Below are 20,758 nucleotides of genomic sequence, written 5' to 3'. Positions count from 1 at the left end.
TAACGCCGAGGCGTGTCTGGGTGTGAGGTAAGCCTTTGTTTTCTGTGTTTGCGAGGTGCTTTCGTTTTGCATTTGCCTCACGGGTGGCTTAATTATTTGTTTATCTTTAACCTGGACGTTTTTCGACTGGGAAGCGTTCCCGTCCCCGCTCCTGAGGGATGCGGTGGGGTCAAGGGAGGGTGTAAGACTTTCCCAACCACCTCATTTTCAGTGAAAACAGGGAATTCTGTGAGTACGGCGGAAGAGGCGCTCCGGCGCGGGCTTGTCCAAAGGCAGTTGTTCTACATCTACCCGGCTCCTGAAAGGAGGAGTGGAGGAAAAGGGGAGCGCTTCTGCAGGCAGCTTTGTAGTTGCTCCATGGAGTTTGCAGGTGTCTATGGAGCCTTCGGTCACTGTGCAGGATTGTGTGATCGGGGAGATCATTTGGGACTTAGAGTTGATCACTTTTGGAAAACCTTTGTGTAGTAGACAGTAGTTTTCTTCTCTTGTCTTCAGGCACGTTTTTTTATGACCTAGAGGACGAATGCAAGTTTATAGTTATGAAAATGCTGATGAAGGTATAGCTCAGTCATTGGCGGGGTTGAATGCTCCATCTTCCATAGTGTGTTGAGATCTGAGTGTACCTGTATGAAGTCCTGAACTTGGAGACAACATCGATTTTATCTCATGGGATTTGGTACACTGGAATTTTATTTTCTGTTGTAGTTCTGCCCAGTGCTGTCAGCTATGAGACCAGTCCTCTTTCTCATCCCGTTGTCCCACTCACATGACCCAAGGACTTCAAAAATTTGAGGGACGTAGTGGGTGGGGAGAAGACTTTTTCATGGAGACATTCAGGAAGTCTCTAGAATACTAGACTGCACAGACTGTGATTCTTTAGTTCTGCAAGTGTTCATAAACATATATTCATAGAAATGTGGAAAAGGACTCAGATTTTTTCTTTTTTACTCAGAATTAGTAGTATATATTTGCTTTTTTAATGAAAACTTCCATTCATGTAGTGAGCTCAAAAGTTTTACTATAGGTCTAATAATTGTTAAAGATTGAAATTCTTTTTATACTTACTTTATATGCCTTCAACTGGAGCAATTGGAGAAATAATGAAGCCAGATTAATTATAACACTTAGCTGTATGGTTTTATTAAACATGATAGCATATGGCATCTAAACAGTGTTTCGAGAATACTGTAGCCTGTGAACTATTGCAACTTAAATATTAATACACCTTTTTTTATTCTGTTGAAAAGGAATATCAGATTTCCCTGGTGGTTTTTTTAATGCTGCTGTACTGTCTCGCTGAGCTAGACTAATGAGTCATAAACAGTATAATTACATTCTTGTAACAGTAGTATGAAAGTCTCTTTATCAAGGCAGAAAGTAAAAAAACAGCTAAATTTTTTAGCTTTCTGCCGTTTGTAATATGAGCTTGCCTGAAGATTCACGCTGTTTTCCACTAATGCAGATGCTCTGCTACTTTTTCTGAGTTTAAAACAAGAATTCATAAGCTGTTTTAAAACTTTTTTCCTTGTACTTGTAAGTTATATTCTGGTTCTGACTTGACTTTCTTCCAACCATCCCCCTGCTTTTTCACACTGAAGAAATATGGATGTCAAGAGTAGAAATTATTTACTTATGAATCGCCAAGCATTGGAAAAAGACATCAAGACTTCCTATATTATGGATCATATGATTTCTGACGAAGTGCTAACATTACAGGAGGAGGAGAGAGTAAGACAACAGGTAGAACCATCTCTCACTGTTATTTGTCTTCCTAGTCTACTCATGTGTTATATCATTGTTTTAAAAATAGTAATTTCTGTCTGTCTCATTCCTGGATTCAGGAAATTCTTAAGCATGTGCTTAGCATGCAGTTTTTATTGCACTTCATTGAGTTAAGGGCTTGGTAAGTTGTTTCTGTAACTGTAAACCATCTATAATTTACAGTGTTAGATTTGATAAGTTCTAAGGTCTCTTAGTTCCATATATGACATCTATTTTAATGTTTTGTTGGTTTGGTTTTTTTTATTCCCTAGAATACACAGAAGGAGCGAGCAGCAATGCTAATAAACATTATTCTTACAAAAGATAATAATTCATATAGATCCTTCTATAATGCACTACTTCATGAAGGATACAGTGATCTTGCTGCACTTCTTCAGGATGGCATCCCTGCCGTCTACTCTGGTAACAGAAAGAGTTCGATGGATGGAATGACTTCGTACGGTCAGTGTAACTACAGCAATCCCTGTGCTTGAAAGTAAAGACCAGATGCCTTTTTTATTTCTTACTAAGTGACTGTCTGTAATACCTGTTTCAGTGAAAAAGGAGTAGTTGGTGCATTCGCTTGTTGTGGTAGTGTAGTAGTCATAGTGGTACTAGTATGTCTGTATGTCATATATTTAATATGGCAGGTGAGTTAACAGTTATGACTTTTGTAGGTTATCTGGAAAATGTTCACAATAATGTCTATTTTAAAAGAGGGAAACCTGAAGCTCTCACAGTTTTCTCTAAATTTTAACATTTTTGTTGTATGCTAAAGACCTCCTATATGTATTAAAGTTGAATCTAACATAAAAAGTTATAGCCTCAAAAATGTCAACATTTATTGTGAATTGTAGTCTGTAATCTCTCAGCCTACATTCCAGCATCTGATCTAGTTACTAGGTTTCTAATTCTCTCCACCAGATGGTTTAGTTACCCTACATAAATTCCTAACTTTTACCTACTTTGTCATCAGTATCATCTTTGACTGACATGAGATAAATTGGTAGTTTCTACTGGGAAGAGCTGTTTAACTGCATATGATTAACTGCCGTATTTACTGGCACGCTACATTTTAAGAAGTGTCGTAGGCATGTGGAAATTTGATTACCCGAGTAAGAATTCCCAGAGTTTATCAGTATAATACGGCACTGCATATGGCCACTTTGTGATAAAGTGCACATTTTCTTTCCTGCTATGCTTTACCTGCTCTATTGCAAGTCATGCTATCTTAGCTTAAATGAAAGGAAGTCTTGCTTGAACCACAGTGTTGTGCTGTTGTTAATTACTAAGTAAAAGCCTTACAAAACATGCTTTCTTTTCTGCTGCATCCATGCATCAGTAACTTCTGGCTGAGAAAGTGACTTGATTGTTGGGTGTAGCTGAGCTCTTGTGTTTGCCAGGGTTTCTACTGGAGCTGTTAATTATCTTTTCACTTCTGTGGATTGATGTAACTAGTTTGCCTCGCATGTACTTATTAATTGGAACACTCCTGTAGGTAGGAGGCTAGTTGTCTGTTAAGTAATTTATTTCTAAAAAGCAATATTTTTTCAGTATTTGGTGCTGCGAGTCAAGTAGTTTTTAGAGCATTTGTATGGGACACAAGGTGGGGGGTAGAGCCTGCTAGTTGTTTGGGGTGGGGAGTTGTTTGATTTGAAGAGGCATCACATTTAGAAGTTACTTCTTATTTTCATGTTTCCCTTTTTATTGTTTATTTTTAACTTCAGTTAAGACAGTTCTCTGCGAAGGAGGTGTACCACAGAGACCTGTTGTGTTTGTCACTCGGCCAGAACTAGTAGATGCTATTAAACAGAAACTGTGCTGCTTGGGAAGTGATCCGGGCTGGGTCACAGTTTATGGAATGGCAGGTTGCGGGAAGACTGTTTTAACAGCAGAAGCTTTAAGGGATCATCATCTCTTGGAAGGTACTTTTAGAAAAACATGTATATTTTTTATAAAAATGACTATAGGTATATGTGTATTGGACATACATGGTGAAATATCGTATGTAATCTTTAAAGTAATTTAGGAATTAGGTTTCTAAATTCTTTAGGTGCTTCTGAAGTGTTTGCTTGCAACTTACAGCTTTCATAACCATTCGGTGCTCCAGGATCACTAAGTGTTTTATTAATTTATGGGAAAAGGTTCTGAATAGCTTTTTCCCTTGGAATCTACTTTGGCTTATGAGAGTGGAAGCATCCTTAATTAACTTGAAGTTGATATTTCTGTTAGTGCAGAATAATTGTATCTAGTTTATATCCCTTTGGGGCATTGCTTGTTAAGTCCTTAGTTTCTTCTTGTTATGTGAGTTTAAAAAATCTTGCTCTAACTTTTGCATATATTTTAATAATGGCAAGCATTTGTGGATTGATTACACTAGTATCACTTTAGCTGAAAGCAGATCAGAAATGAAACCATTTAATGACTATTCCACTCCCCCCCCGCCCCACTACAGGACACTTGGAGGAGAAAGAGGGACTTGGGTGTTAGAAAATATGATGTAGGGATACAGACTACAGCATCCTCTGCTACAGCTGACTCTTCTAGATGACTTCTTTTTTGCTGTTTTGGGATAATTTTCACATCCCAAACTCTGAATTCCTGCAGTAGTAGAGAGTTATAAAAGTAAATGTTAAGTCAGACTAGTAGGAAGGTGGATGCAGTAGGGATTGTAAATGGATAGGCAGGAAGGCATATAGAGAGGAGGGGTGACAGCATCAGTGGTGGTGTGAATTCTCTGTGGGAACTTGCCCTACAGAACCTGTTCTTTAAAAAATAGTGGTCTTGTAGAACCGTCCTAGTGTGTTAATGGTAAAGTTATAAAGTTGGTTTTCAATAGGCTATAAACTTTTATATTTTAATTGTAATCAAGTTATTGATTGCTATTGTAAGATGCTATTAAATATTTCTGATATTAAATGTATAGCATGATTAATACTGCTTTTCTTGTTAGGTTATTTTCCAGGAGGAGTTCACTGGATCTCTGTTGGAAAACAGGACAAAGCAGGACTCCTAATAAAACTTCAGAATCTCTGTAGTAGATTAGAACATGACTCCACTCTTTCACAAAGGCCACCACTTAACATTGAGGAGGCTAAAGATCGTCTTCGTTTACTGATGCTACGCAAATATCCCAGGTGATGTCAGTAAAATGAAACACTATTCTTTTAACTGATAGAACTTTGCAGAGTAACTTTGGTCTAATCATCTAAGGTGTCTGTGTTGTGGTTACATGTCTCTCTGGTGTGGGTTTTTTTTTTTTTTTGTATACCAACTTCCTAACTCTTTTTGCGTCCCCTTTTCTTGTTTTACTGTAAATAATTAGGAATTGTTATTCAGGGTGAAGCTCTGAATAGTTCTAGAATTTTAATTCTTTTATAGGAGTTAAAACTTTCTAAACTACTGACTTATGTGTGATAAAAGAATAAGTTCAGATAAGTGTACAAAAATCGAAAGGTAAATAGATGCTAGTGGCAGATGTATAAGACAGTATTGTATTTGTGTATCACAAAATGAGTAATTTATGGCTATGATAGTATTCTTGTAAACTCTGATTTACCGAAAGAGTATTAATAGAGAAACTGTATAAAAATGAGATACGGGTATTCAAGACATGCAACTTTGAAAGCGTGGCATAATGTATATGCACTTGCTTATGAAGGATAAAATCCTTATTTATAATCGTTGATGGCACAAGTGTCATTTAGCTGAAGATAAATGGCCAAGTCTTGGCATGCTTCAGTGGCAATTGGACAATTTAACCAATGACTAGTGTAGCTGAAAATTCCATCCCTTAAGACCAAAAAAGAGCAGTCCATGTAAAGGAGTTGTAGGATTTGGTTTCAGTAACTTTTCTTTCCACCACAAAACACACAGAATGCAAATAACTGCTATTTCTTTTCATGAATCTACTTGCTAGCCAATCTTTTTGACTTCTTGCTCCCTTGTAACATTTTAAAAACAGTTTTGAGTAATTTCTTTGTCAGATATAGGCAGGTGCATTATTCTAGGCTATATAGCAGCCTAGAAACGTGACTAGCCATAGGATTTGAATAGATAGTCACTATAAAATATTTTTTATGTAAAAAGAACCTCAGCATCCAAGATAATTCCTTCACAGGAGGATTAGTCTTACAGCTTTCTGAAGGTACCAGAACAAAACTGAAAACTCTCAAGACAAAAGGAAGCTGAAATGGTTTCTTCCACAAAGCTTATCACTAGCCTGGGTCAAGCAGAGTTGTTACGTAGTCCTGTACAACTTTTTTCTTCATTTATGATGTATGATGACTTGAAAACAGAGTATATATTTCTGGTTTTCCTGGCATCTGTTAATGGAGATATTTCTCAGAACTTTATTGTTTATGCTTCAGTTGTAGCTATAAAGCAGGGTGGGATTTTTTTTGGGGGGGTTGGTTTTTTTTGGTTTTTGGGTTTTTTTGAGATACTTGCATTCACCTTTCTTGCAGCCTTTAATGCCCACTTAAGGTCATAGAATCATAGAATGGTTTGTGTTGGAAGGCACCTTAAAGATCATCTAGTTCCAACCCCCACCTTCCACAAGATAATTTACTTATTTATATAAAAAATTTATGCAGTGATACATTGTAAATGCTGAAAATTTTCTTTCATTATTGAAATGCAATATTGTATTGTAGCACTAATAGTTGATCTGAAATCTGCAATGTTTCTTCTTGCATTAGATCTCTTCTGATCCTGGATGACATTTGGGATTCCTGGGTATTAAAAGCATTTGATAATCAATGTCAGGTTCTTATCACCAGCAGGGACAGGAGCATAACAGATGCTGTGGCAGGTAAGGAACAGTTTCCTCTGCTGCAGACATCACAGATTTTGTGTGTATATGTATGCAATTTTTTCTTGTGATTTTTTTTTTTTTTTAAAGAATCTAGTAGAATCTGTCTATCAACTTGTGCAGAAGTTTTAAAATTCTGCTTTGTAAGACTTTATGCTCTTTGTGAAATAAATGTTATATGTTATCCTGAAAGTTATATGTCTACACTGAAGACTGCAAAGATTCTCAACAGGACACATTAACCTCTGCGACACTGCTGCTGTAGACTGATTATCTCTATACTATTAAATAATCACTGGTACTATATGACCATAATGCATTTCTAATTATTAGATTATAGTCTAAGTTTTTTGTGTCTCTAATGCAAACTTGATTCTGATAGTGGAATTTGTAGTCTTCTTGGTACGAAGCATATAAAATACTATGCAAAAAATCATGAGCTAAATCCATTGCTCCAGATTTTGCTTGGAAAATACTCTCAGTTTCATAGGATTTTTTATGTTTTAAAATTTTCCCATGTTTCTATGTCTAGGCAATAAGTATGAGGTTCATGTGGAAAGTGGATTAGCACATGAGAAAGGACTGGAGGTTTTATCCCTATTTGTGAATATGAAAATATCAGAACTGCCAGAACAAGCTAACTGCCTTGTAAGGGAATGCAAAGGTATACTTACCACTCTTTAACATACCATTTAGCACTGAATGTATGTTTTTCTTCTAGATTTTGACTTAAACATAGAGGAGCGAACATGCTTTAATCCTGTGTACCTTAAGTAAAATAGAAGTGCTTTGATTTTTTTTTTTTTTTTTTTTAAACTAAGTAGAAGTGTCTCATGTTGATTTTTGAGTAGTTTTCTTCAGCTGATCCCCTATTACACTTAAATGTGATAAGTTTGCAGATGTCATGTTTTGGTTGTCTGTTCTCCACACCTCAAGAATTTAATCAATGTATTGGGTAAAGTATCTAATTTATTTAACCTCTTGAATGTGTTCCTGAGAACCTCTAAGACTAATATAATCTTTTCCTTCAGGTTCTCCTCTTGTGATATCCTTGATAGGTGCATTGTTAAGAGACTTCCCCAGTCGCTGGGAATACTATCTGAAGCAGCTGCAGAATAAGCAGTTTAAAAGAATAAGAAAATCTTCTTCATATGATTATGAAGCCCTTGATGAAGCAATGTCCATAAGTGTTGAGCACCTGAATGACAATTATAAGGACTACTATAAAGACCTCTCTATCCTCCCAAAAGATGTTAAAGTACCTACTAAGGTAATAACAGCAATGCAGAAATCTCATCATTTTTAGTGAGCTACCAAAAATAATTTTAAAGAATTAATGTAATTTGTGTTTGTTGTGTATAACTTATGCTGTATGTAACTTAACAGTAATTGCTAGATTGGGTAGGTCAGGTCCATTATCGCATCATGACTTTTATTGTTGATAGGGAAACAAAATGGTAACTGAGCAAATGTATTCATAATGTTTAAGTTTAATGTGCATTCCATATACAGTTTTTAAATTAGATTGTAATTGAGCTCTCTAAAGGCTTAAAAACTGCTTTGTGAAATTTGTCTTATTTAAGAAAAAGATAGGATCACCATAAATCAGCACAAATAGACAAAAGATGGGTTAACTTGTATTACCTATTCTGTAGTTTGGTATGAAACAATTGGTAACTTACTGAATTTATTACAAATGATAATCTGTCTATATCTGTTAGCATGTGTTTTTTTGTCAGTTAATTGGTAGCCTGTTATGATATTTATACAAGTCATACTTCCCCTTAGTTCTGATGCTTTTCTGTTTTAATGTGCTTTCTTAGGTTCTCTGTATTCTTTGGGATATGGAAACTGAAGAAGTTGAAGATATACTACAGGAATTTGTTAACAAATCGCTGTTGTTCTGTGATCGTAATGGGAAGTCATTCCATTATTATTTACATGATCTTCAGCTTGACTTTCTTACAGAGAAGAATCGCAACCATCTTCAGGTAGGATATTGACTAGTCTATTCAATTTTACCTTTTCTCTCCAAAGCTAGGTGTTCTTCAGAAAATGTTGCTTTGTTAAATGGCATCCAGAGTAGGTTCATAGAATAGGTCCACAGTGCAGTTAAACTTAATGCTGGCTAATTAAAACCATTTATTTTCAACTTGAAACTGTGGAGTGATTTCCTGATGGTTCCATTTGGAGCTAAGAAACTACACTGAGAGAAGACTCTGTATCTATTATTTTTCTGTCAAAGACATTTCCAGCAGGAGATGGAATGGCCCACTGGTAATTCCAAAGGCATCAAGACCCTACCAGAATAGTGAGTTTCTTTCTACAGAGAATTTTTCCCCCCCCCCCCTTTTCAATTTAAGGCAATACTTACAGGGGAGAGGACCTGTAACTTGCACCAAATAAATTTATCAGTTCTGAAGGACAGGGCAAAGAGTAGATATGAAGAAAAGGCAAGTTATTACACTTGCTTCATTAGGGACTGTAGTGGTAGGACAAGGGGTAATGGGTTCAAGCTTAAACAGGGGAAGTTTAGATTAGATATAAGGAAGAAGTTCTTTACAGTGAGGGTGGTGAGGCACTGGAGTGGGTTGCCCAGAGAAGTGGTAAGTGCCCCATCCCTGGCAGTGTTCAAGGCCAGGTTGGATGGGGCCTCAAGCAACCTGGTGTAGTGGAACTAGATGATCTTAAGGTCCTTTCCAACCCTAACTATTCTATGATTCTATATATGTAAGGGTCTTTTTTTTGTTAGCTATCCACTTTTAATGTGAAGAGTGATTTGGCAGCTGTTCTTAGCCTGAGGACAAAGGTTAACAGCTTGCTTTTCTGTCTTTCGATATCCAGAGGATGTTTCTGGAGAAGTTTTCAGTGATAAATTAGGTAAAGTATACAGTTTGGAAAGTAAGCTTTTCTTGTTTTATTGTTATTTATTGTTCATGTATTATGGTTGAGAAATAATACTATTCATCAAAACTATATACAATATAATATTATTAGTACTTTCTCAATACTGAAACCAATCCATACCTTGGTATAGTATTAACGGATAGTATGTTTTAATTCACATTGCAGGAGCTACATAAAAACATAGTAAATCAGTACAAGAAATATTACAAACTTAATACACCTGTTCCATCTCAAGAGGATTGCATGTATTGGTATAACTTCCTAGCATATCATATGGCTGGTGCCAACATGCAGAAGGTGAGTTCTGACTAGTGCCCTCTGTTTCCCTTCTTGATCCACCTAGCCTTTCCCCCTGGCTTTTTCCCACCCGAACCTCTCTTCTCCCAGGCTGTAGAGCAGATAGGTAAACACTCAACAGAAAGTCCTTTAGGCACTCCACTGATATTCACTGTCTGTTATGAAAACTACCTTATTTCTACCCTTTGTATCTTATCTTTTCAGCCAGTTCTTAAGAAGATTTCCTATTTTGTATCATAAGGACTTGTATTTTCCTTTCTAAGAAGCTTTGCTGAGAAATCTTCTCTAAACCTTTTTGAATACCCAGGCTTAACTACAGTGGATATAGGTTTTTTTATGTATTTTAATAAGGCTTTTGATACTGTCCCCCACAGAATCCTTCTGGACAAGTCATCCAACTGTGAGATGAGAGGATATGCTGGTGTTCCTCAGGTTTCAATTTAAGGCCCAGTCCTGTTCAGTGTTGTTATCAATGATCTTGAGTTGAATGCACCATTAGCAAGTTTGATGATGATACCAAACTGGGAGGTGCTCTTGACTCTCTTGAGGGACCTTTCAGAGGGACCTAGATAGATTGGAGGATTGGACAATGATTAATGGGATGAAATTTAAGAAGTCTAAATGCTGGATTCTACACCTAGGGTGGACACAAGTATAAACTGGGAGAGGAGTGGCTGGAGAGCAGCCCTGCAGAAAGGGACCTGGTGGTGCTGGTAGACAGCAGGCTCAACAGAAATCGGCAGTGTGTCCTGGCAGCCTGGAGGACAAACTGCATCCTGGGGTGCATCAAAGACAGTATAACCAGCTGCTCAAGAGAAATTATTATCTTGCTATATTCAGCATTGGTGTAGCCTCACTTCAAGTACAGTATGCAGTTCTGGGCCCCACAATTTAAGAAATGAAGATCCTTGAATGCATGTGGAGGAGGGCAATGTTGTTGGTGAGGGGGCTGGAAGGAATGTCCTGTGAGGAGTACCTGAGGAATTTGGGATTGTCTGGTTTGGAGAAAAAGAGGCTAAGGGCTGACCTCATTGCCCTCTGCAGCTTCCTGAGGAGGGGAAGTGGAGAGGGCAGTTCTGAACTCTTCTCCCTGAGATATGACACATGGAAATGCTTAAAAGCTGCACCAGGGGAGATTTAGGCTGGACATTAGGAAGCATTTCTCTACCGAGAGGGTGGTTCAACACTCAAACAGGCTTCCTAGAGGAATGTTCAATGTCCCAAGCCTGTTTCAAGAAGTATTAGGGCAATGCCCTTAACAACATGCTTTAGCATTTGGTCAGCCCTGAATTGGTCAGGCAATTGGACTAGATGATCATTGTAGGTCCCTTCCAAATGAAATCTTCTATTGTCATAATTCTATTTCCAGTTTCTGATTGCCTTTTAAATAAGCTTCTTTTTTTTTTCTAAGTTAAATGCAACTATAACAGATTTTTTTGCTGAAATCCAAATTCAGTATCTGTTAGGAAGAACAACAGATGAGTATTAGCAGAGTGATATTTGCTAGACTGAACTAGAAGAAGGTAGACCAGAGTTTTATCTTAAACCAGGTCTTGTATGCTACAAGTTAAGTTCTGCTTTGTACCCCCATCCCTTTTCTGACTAGCTGTATCAAATAGCAGTCCTTAAATAACAAGCTTAGCCTTTTATACCCAGAATTTCCATACCAGATAGAGTAAGATGCATGAAACAAGGAAATTGCCTAAGTTTTTAACTAAAGACAATTGTACTGAAGCATATTAAATGCCTAATGTATTTCCTGTGCTTTTCTTTTTCCCCTTAAGTAGATTCTGTTGTGAAACTTACGCTCTGAATTTGAATTTTTATTTCCTGTAGGAACTCCGTGATCTTATGTTTTCTTTAGATTGGATTAAAGCTAAAACTGAGTTGGTAGGGCCTGCTCATCTGATTCATGAATATGTAGAATATAGTTCAATCCTGGATCAAAAGGTATGATACTAAAAGGTAAATGATCAGTCCGTTACAAATACATTTTTCTATTTTGTAATTGCATTCTGTTGGGTGTATGTATATACAGCACATGTATAGAAAGCTTAAAAAACTGAAACATAAAACTGGTACTAAGTTAAACTTTAACTCTGAAAAGAGAAAATTTAAGAAAACTTAGTTTTCAGTTTTAACTGTAACTTCAGTGCACACCCAAGTAATTGACCATGGAACTCAGTAACTAAGGTGGAGAGCCATACTTAATGGTGGGTACATATGGTAATCTGCTTTTGAGGAGGTATAGAATATTGTTGGCTACCTCAAACAATCTTTCATATTGACTGCTTATTGAGTAAATCGCTGTTGCCAATATTCTTTTTTTGAGGAATAAGGATAATATGCTTTCCTGAACAGGATAATGAAATATTTCAGTCTGTCATAGGTACTTGCTAATAGAACTAAATAGAAAAATAGAATTAAGTGTTTCTATAAGAATCTTAGCTGTATAGAAAATTAAAAAAGTGAAGGGGACTTAGGAAATAAATACTCTTTCTGTGGTATCAGACATAATCTGCTCTGTACGTAGGATAGCACAGTACGTGAGAACTTCCAGGAATTTCTGTCCTTAAATGGGCACCTGCTTGGACGACAGCCATTTCCTGACATTATACAGCTGGGTCTTTGCCAAGCAGAGACATCAGAGGTGTATCAACAAGCCAAGCTACATGCTCAAAGTGAAACAGGAACATTTTATTTGGAATGGATGTAAGTAGCTACAGTCCACCTGCTGATATGCTGATCCTTTGTTGCAAGAAAATCATTTAATGTACAACACAATATATGGCCTTTTTAAGAACTGCTGTGGGTTTTTTTTCCTGGGGAAAGAAATTGAAATAATTTTAAAGAACTTGTTGGAGGAAGAGAACTCTGGATATATATGTAAGGCCACAAATAAGTAATAACTACATAAAAATAGAGGAATATATTTACTTCTGTACTCAATGATTGTTCTTTTAAAATAACTGTATGAAGATGAAAATAAGATACTTTGAAATTTCTCTAAGTATTTCTTTTAAAGTTAGAATTGTACAAGTTTTGTTTATGTTACAGTATGCTTTTAGGTTTTCTATTAAAATGTACACTTTAAAAAGGAGATAATTCATGTTAACTTGCAAAGTTTTTGGAAGTAGTAAGATGGGAAATACTAAAAGGGCTTTGTAATCTCTATCCAATCTTGAAATTTCTCCTATTTGAATAATTCTTTAATAATTGAAATAAAAGTAAAATATAATAATAGAACAACAACAATAGTAATAATAGAAAATAGAGTGAGAAAGGAATAAACAACTAATGTGCAACACAATCGTTCACCACCTGCTGACCGATACCCAGCCTGACCCCATCAGTGATCGGTCCCTTCTGGGTAACTCCCCCCAGTTTCTATACTGGGCATGACGTGCTGTGGTATGGAATACCCCTTTGGCTACTTTGGGTCAGGTGTCCTGTCTCTGCTTCCTCCTGGCTTCCTGTGCCCCTCCTCACTGGCAGGGCATGAGAGACTGAAAAGTCCTGGTCGGGGTAGACATTACTTAGCTACAACTAAAAACATCAGTGTGTTATCAGCGTTGTTCTCAGACTAACGTCGAAAATGCAGCACTACACCAGGTACTAGGAAGAAAATTAACTCTATCCCAGCTGAAACCAGGACGTATGGTAATAACTAGGCAGGTTAATCTAGGCATACCTGAATTTTCAGGTCTTCTCTTTGAATATTTGGTTGTTTCATTTTGCGTAGCTAACAGAATTCTAACAAAAACGCTTGGAAGTTGCACAGTTCAGAGGAGTAAATCTCTAGGTAGTTCAGGGTTTTCATCTTGTGTGCAGGAGAATTATGCTGAAGAACATGACTGAAATCAGCAGAACAGAGACAGATGCTTATGTTTCCCATCCTAGGGCAAGGGTCCAGAAATGGTTCATAGGATATGTAGGTGAATACTCTGCTCTTTTGACCAGCAATTTTAGGTGTATTAAAATATACAAAAGAAAGAAAAAAAATTGGCTTAGATGAGTCAGTATTTTGCAGTGAAAAATCGCTTTCATTGTGGAATACAGCTACTTTCTTTGAGATGTTTTATCCAATATTTAAATGCTAAGCCTGAAGTTTGAAACTGATAATGATAAAAACTTGAAGTACATTGATTCATTTTGATTCTAGGAAAAAAAAAATAATCTTATAACAATCTTCTCATCACCAGAGTTGTCTTATTACAGTGACAGCTTTCTGTATTAAGATCTGGCTAAATAGGATGATTATGATTTCTACTAATTCTGATTTTTTTTTGTTGAAGTGAGGCAAAACTCATCTAAGGTGTGTTAGATTCTGTGCTTAATCTCCGATTGAAATGCAATTACAATCATATACTTTATTTAAATATCTAGTGATAAAAGTGAGTCATTGATGTGAAAATTAAGCAAGTTTATTAAGATCTAAACAAATTTACAAATGTTTTTGAATAAGCTTGAAAAGGAGCCTGCAGGAAACGGGAATTCTCAGGAAGAAATTTATATTTGGAAATGGCACATATCAGATCATAAAAATGTCATTAGAATGGCTGTGTTTTGCAGTGCATCAGCTTTGCCCATGTAGCATGTTACTTTTTTGTGTACATATTATCTTTCTTGACCTCTAAGCTGTAACTATTGGAGGGCAATAATAACTCACATTTTTTTGGTTTTACCCGTATTACTTCATCATGAAGGCTGAGAGGTAAGATATAGTGGGATGGTTGGATTGTTGTAAAGCTTACTGCTCAAGATGTGAAAAAGTGCTATCTTTTTACAGAGGATTTTGAATAACAAAAAGGTACTACTTGTCTAAAATCAATTGTCTTACCCTGTAGAAATAAAAAATCCTTGAAAAACCTCTACCGTCTGGTTGTTCGTCCACATAGAGATGCAGTTTACCATGCCTGCTTTTCTAAAGATAGACAAAGAATAGCATCATGTGGAGCTGATAAAACACTTCAGGTAAGATACCTATGCATGAGTGAAAGGAGATGCTGTGTACCAATTTGATAACGTTTGTTAATAGTCCTGTCACTTTTCTTTTGCTGTTATGTGGAGATATTAGGGATCTAGAACATATTGGAGAGAAATGATTTAAAATTGTGTATTACATAAGCATCAAATTGCATGATTAGAATAGTAAGTGTTATCTTCTAGTTTGAAAGCTAAACTCTGTGATTTCAGTGAATATATAAATGTGAGATGTCTTTTAATGATATGGAAAAGCTTACAGCCTAAGTAGTACACCCCAGCATATTTAATATTTGCTTGCAAAAATGTTATTTCCAGTCACAGCAGACCTTTACAGAACTGAGAAACACCAAGACTTTTAGTTATAGGTTTGCTATTTCTGTGGGATGGTAATGAACATATGTAACTTTAGTGCTTAATTAGTAAATTGTCTTATGTAAAATAAATAAATCTGTGGTGAAAAATGAACTCCTGAATTTGAGGACAGTATTAGATTGGAAACAGGCCTGCAGTGCTTAGGAAGTGGATTAGGGGAGACAGGGGGGAAAGTGACTAATACAAATTTGCCAGCAGTCTGCCTGGAGGGGAAGCCACCTCTCAAGAAAACTAGCAGTCAGCCAGTAACCTGGTAAAGCATCCATATTCCAGACAGCCAAAGGTAAGGGAAAAGAACAACTTGTCTGCAAGCCTTTAGTATTGTTTTGGATGCTTGATAAGTTGAGTACTAAAGTAATAACATTAGTGGTGCTTAGTTGCTGTTCATTTGGCTACTTAATGTATTGTTACTGTGGTTTTATTTGTTTTTTTTATTTGCTGGCTTCTACAGTATTATGATCATGGCATCCACTTAAGGGGGGAGTGCCTGGTCAATGTACTCATTTTATGCTGTGCTGAAGTTACTGTGCTGGGCTTCTGTACTAAATGGCCTCGTTATTGAGAGCAGATTGCTTATTTTTCTCTTCATTTTCTACCCAAAAAAGTAAAATGTGTGGATTGCAATTGCATTTAAACTAGCTTTTGTTGATGAAGTAATAGGAAAATTCCTTTTTTATTCTTTAACTTTGAAATTATTAATGTTTTTTCTAATAGTGGCCTAAGCTTTTCAGTTTTCAAGCTACTCCTAATTTTTCTGTAAAATTAAAAAAAAATTGCTAGATTAAGAACAGATGTTCTGCAGAATTTACTGTAAATATACATTTCCTGTTACTTCAGTATTTATGTTCTTATTTGAGTAAATACCAATCATTTAATTATCATAGATATTCCTGTTCAATGAAAAATTAAAGGAAAAAAGCATGGACTTCACAACTGTGGCATCCTCAAGGCTGTTGTAAAGAATGCCTTATGATTTGTTTTAATAGTTAAGAATACCTAAGTTAAGGAGGAAAGGGAGACCTGATTTCCCCCACCACCACCACTGTAAAGTCAAATCCAGAATGTTGGGATTTCGATTAATACGTGACACTTTTCTCCAATTGCCTTTTTATTGCCTATGACTAGCTCAAGACTGAGACTTGTGTCGTCCTGTACAACTTTTCACTACTTGTTTCTTGTTTTTGCCCGAATCATCAATTTCTGCTGAAATTCTTACTTTCCAGTGAAGGATATTACATAAATATATCTGGAATTTGTATTTTTAAGAATACAAATGCTTAAAAGAAGAAGGCTTAATGAGTAACAGCAGGAAAAGTCGTTAATGAAGCACATTGCATATGCAGTCTTTTTAAAAAACAGTTCTTACTTTTTCTCTCTAATCACCCTTACAAAATGGAAGCTCAAATTACATGTTTTTATCATGATGTTGATTTGCCTGAAATTATAAATACTTTCAAAAGTAAGCCAATTTTATTAAAAGCTTTTATAAAAAGAGCTGTTTAAGAGAAGACAGACTTGTATTTGTGTTTTACAATTGTATGCAAGTTGTAAGATTTTATTGTTTATTGTTTTAGGTGTTCAAAGCAGAAAGTGGCGAGAGACTTCTGGAGATAAGTGCCCATGATGATGAAATACTGTGCTGTGCTTTCTCTGCAGATGGTGAATTTGTAGCAACTTGTTCTGCTGACAAAAAAGTGAAGGTAAGGAAATGGAGGGCAGACAATTTTTTTCAAACTAATAATTCTAATTTCAGTTTTAACCAAATTGGGCAGAGCAGATTCTTAAGACTAAAGGGGTTTTTTTAACTGTTTTAAATCATAGAATCATAGAATAGTTAGGGTTGGAAAGGACCTTAAGCTCATCTAGTTCCAACCCCCCCGCCATGGGCAGGGACACCTTGCACTAAACTATGTTGCCCAAGGCTCTGTCCAGCTTGGCCTTGAACACTGCCAGGGATGGAGCATTCACAGCTTCCTTGGGCAACCCATTCCAGTGCCTCACCACCCTCACTGTAAAGAACTTCTTCCTTATATCTAACCTAAACTTCCCCTGTTTAAGCTTGAACCCATTACCCCTTGTCCTACCACTACAGTCCTTAATGAAGAGTCCCTCCCCAGCATCCTTATAGGCCCCCTTCAGATACTGGAAGGCTGCTATGAGGTCTCCACGCAGTCTTCTTTTCTCCAGGCTGAACAGCCCCAACTGTCTCAGCCTGTCTTCATACATGAGGTGCTCCAGCCCTCTTATCATGCTCGTGGCCCTCCTCTGGACTTGCTCCAACAGCTCCATGTCCTTTTTATGTTGAGGAGACCAGAGCTGGACACAATACTCCAAGTGAGGTCTCACGAGAGTAGAGAGGCAGGATCACCTCTTTTGACCTGCTGGTCACTCTTCTTTTGATGCAGCCCAGGATACGGTTGGCTTTCTGGGCTGCAAGCGCACACTACTGGCTCATGTTTGGTTTCTCATCAACCGATACCCCCCAGTCCTTCTCCGCAGGGCTGCTCTGAATCTCTTCTCTGCCCAGCCTGTAGCTGTGCCTGGGGTTGTGTCGACCCAGGTGTAGGACCTTGCACTTCGCTTCGTTAAACTTCATGAGGTTGGCATCAGCCCACCTGACAAGCGTGTCCAGGTCCCTCTGGATGGCATCCCTTCCCTCCAGTGTATCAACTGAGCCACACAGCTTGCTGTCGTCGGCAAACTTGCTGAGGGTGCATCAATCCCACTGTCCATGTCACCGAGAAAGATGTTGAACAACACAGGTCCCAACACCGATCCCTGAGGGACACCGCTCATTACTGGTCTCCAAGTGGACATTGAGCCGTTGACCACGAATCTTCGTGTGTGGCCATCCAGCCAGTTCTTTATCCACTGAGTGGTCCATCTATCAAATTGATGTCTCTCCAATGTAGAGACAAGGATGTGGATAATTCACGATTAACAAATAGAAAAAGCCCTATTTGTTACAAAACATAAAAGATGCTTAATGTTTACATCATGCAGTATTACAACTTATTTTACTTGTATTAAGTGATTCTTTTTAAGTAGAACATAATGTGAGTCCAATCCTATCGCTAGCATGAGATGAATGTACCCAAAATTCTTTTTTCTTATTTTTTTTTCTGTTACATGTGAATTATTTGCAATTTTTAATTCCCATTTGTAGGAATTTTATTTCCTGTTGTAGCAAAACCTTGGTGAAATTCCAGTATTTATAAAATTATAATCTGAATTACGCCCTTTCCCCTTGTAACTTACTCTTTCTAAGTGTAAATATATATGCTTTCCCTTTATTCTGAAAACATTTTTGAGGTGTTACTAAGAATGGTTTAGGGCTTCATTTGTATTTCAGCATAGTTTACAGATATATTTTCTTTTTAAATGAAGTACTTTAAATATATTTAAAAGTCTTTTTCATCTTTCAATTTTGTCTAGATCTGGAATTCAAGAACAGGCCAATGTAGGTGTGTTTATGAAGAACACTCAGAGCAGGTCAATTGCTGCCAGTTCAATAATGGAAGTGGTCAGTATCTTTTAGCCACCTGCTCAAATGACACTTTCATCAAAGTAAGTAGAAAAGCTTGAGACTGTTCTCGTGCTGCTTACTGTAACAGGATAATTGCTGATGTATAAATATATTTAAACACTATAAATTAGTATTTTTTTTAATGAGCCTGGTAGAAGAGAGATAACAACAGATTGAGAGTACTGACTACAGCTCTGTAGTCATGTTTCTATGAGGCAGAACAGAAGGAGTGTTTGTGCTCAGTGAAGGAGAATGGGCAATTCCTCTATTGGTAGGGAATGAAGGCAAAGACTTTGGCAAGAATTTTGGAAGGTAGTATGGGAATGGGAGAATATAGGAGTGAAATACTTGATTAAAAACAGCATAAGAAAAACGAAGGCAGAAATTTAGGATTGAGAACATGAGTAATGTAAAAAACTGGATGCTGAAAGATTGGGGGGGAAAAAAAGCATTGTGGGAGCATAGCAGCTACGTATTTTTTATTAAATTGATTTGCATAGTTGTCGTGGTTCAAACCCAGCCGGCAACTTGGAACCACGCAGCCGCTCGCTCACTCCCCCCCTTTTCCTTCCTCCCCCCGCTCCCGGAGGGATGGGGAGGAGAATCGAAGGAATGTAACTCCCACGAGTTGAGATAACAGCTCTCCAGTAACTAAGGTATAATACAAACCACTACTGCTACCAGTAATAATGATAAGAGGAATAACAAGGGAAAAGGACACAACCGCTCACCACCCGCCGACCGATACCCAGCCCGACCCGAGCAGCGATCTGGGCCTTCCGGGTAACTCTCCTCAGTTTATATACTGGGCATGACGTGCTGTGGTATGGAATACCCCTTTGGCCAGTTTGGGTCAGGTGTCCTGTCTCTGCTTCCTCCTGGCTTCCCCTCCTCTCTGGCCAAGCATGAGACTGAGAAAGTCCTTGGTCAGAGTAAACATTACTTAGCAACAACTAAAAACATCGGTGTTATCAGCGTTGTTCCCAGACTGAAAGTCAAAAACACAGCACTGCCCCAGCTACTAAGAAGGAGAAAAAATGACTGCTGTAGCTGAACCCAGGACAATAGTAAAGAAATGAAGGTGGAAGCCAACAAAATAGCAGTATCCAAAGCAAGGGGTTTGTCAGGTTAGCTATCTGGCACTGTTCAGACTGGGAGGCTGCATCTGAGGGAAGGGGGAAAACTGGAAGAATCAAGTAAGACCTAGACTATGGCAAATAAGAGTGCAATTTCACAGTACAGCTAAGCAAATCATATGGTTAACTGGCACTGAAGATGCCCTGGCTGTAAATAAAATACGTGTCTTTGTTGTAGTGCATATGCTGATCTGCAGTGATATGGTTCAAGGAGCCAGCTCTGCAAGTACCTCTGTGTGATGGGATCAGTTTTCTGCTCGTTTAATTCCCTGTAGTGTCTTGGTTGACCAGTTCCAGTGCAAGAGAACCGTTGGGAGTAGACAGCAAGGAGTGAGATTGTTAGTGAGGCAACTGTCACTTCCAGCTGTAGCTAGGAGGAATAGAGATTTTAGGATTTTAGACGGTGTTCAACACTTCTCCTGAGTAATGAATATCAAGACTGATGTATACACAATAATCAAAAAGGCCTGATTGATTTTTTTTTCCCCAGAGAACACCATATAAGTGACAGTTCTTGTTTTGAGCTCTCACTTGAGCTCTCAAATGTAAGATATTTTTTTTTAATTATTTTTATTTATATAGGAAAAAGGGAAGAAATTTAGGAGTGAAGAAAGGAAGCCTGGGCTATAGATTTAGAAAACTGTGGGTGTGAGAGGGGTAGTGAGGAGGAGCCTTAAGCAAAAAAAAACCAATCAACCATGTAAGTGTTCAAGTCGATGGATTGGGCTTTGAGCAACCTTATATAGTGGAAGGTGTCCCTGTCCACAGCGGAAGGGGTTAGAACTAGATGGTCTTTAAGGTTGATTCCAACCCAAAGCCATGCTATGATTCTATGAATCTTCTAACTTTGTTAGTATGGATGTAGCAAGGATGATATTCAGGCTGGCTAAGACAAACCTGAGAGGTTTAATTTTTGTTATTATGTGTAAGCTACATAATTCTGCACTTTGAAGTTGAAAG

The 20,758-nt window shown here is 37.5% G+C and overlaps 1 protein-coding gene across 1 annotated transcript in view; it reads left to right on the top strand.

Annotated features, from left to right (window-relative positions):
- The first annotated feature begins 1,602 nt into the window (after window positions 1-1,602).
- The window catches only part of APAF1 (apoptotic peptidase activating factor 1), a 30,210-nt gene continuing 11,054 nt past the window's right edge, over window positions 1,603-20,758 (top strand). The window contains exons 1-14 of the mRNA XM_010023450.1: window positions 1,603-1,740; window positions 2,034-2,223; window positions 3,489-3,686; window positions 4,715-4,898; window positions 6,462-6,574; window positions 7,107-7,238; window positions 7,606-7,844; window positions 8,398-8,565; window positions 9,647-9,778; window positions 11,615-11,728; window positions 12,312-12,490; window positions 14,626-14,752; window positions 16,711-16,836; window positions 18,572-18,703. Of these exons, the coding sequence (XP_010021752.1) occupies window positions 1,603-1,740; window positions 2,034-2,223; window positions 3,489-3,686; window positions 4,715-4,898; window positions 6,462-6,574; window positions 7,107-7,238; window positions 7,606-7,844; window positions 8,398-8,565; window positions 9,647-9,778; window positions 11,615-11,728; window positions 12,312-12,490; window positions 14,626-14,752; window positions 16,711-16,836; window positions 18,572-18,703 (2,172 nt within the window). The remainder of the gene's footprint in view (window positions 1,741-2,033; window positions 2,224-3,488; window positions 3,687-4,714; window positions 4,899-6,461; window positions 6,575-7,106; window positions 7,239-7,605; window positions 7,845-8,397; window positions 8,566-9,646; window positions 9,779-11,614; window positions 11,729-12,311; window positions 12,491-14,625; window positions 14,753-16,710; window positions 16,837-18,571; window positions 18,704-20,758) is intronic.

The sequence above is a fragment of the Nestor notabilis genome, unplaced genomic scaffold (genome assembly GCF_000696875.1).
Source record: "Nestor notabilis isolate BGI_N333 unplaced genomic scaffold, ASM69687v1 scaffold16620, whole genome shotgun sequence".
In the NCBI taxonomy this organism is placed as follows: domain Eukaryota; kingdom Metazoa; phylum Chordata; class Aves; order Psittaciformes; family Psittacidae; genus Nestor; species Nestor notabilis.
This window is presented reverse-complemented; position numbering and strand designations above follow the sequence as displayed.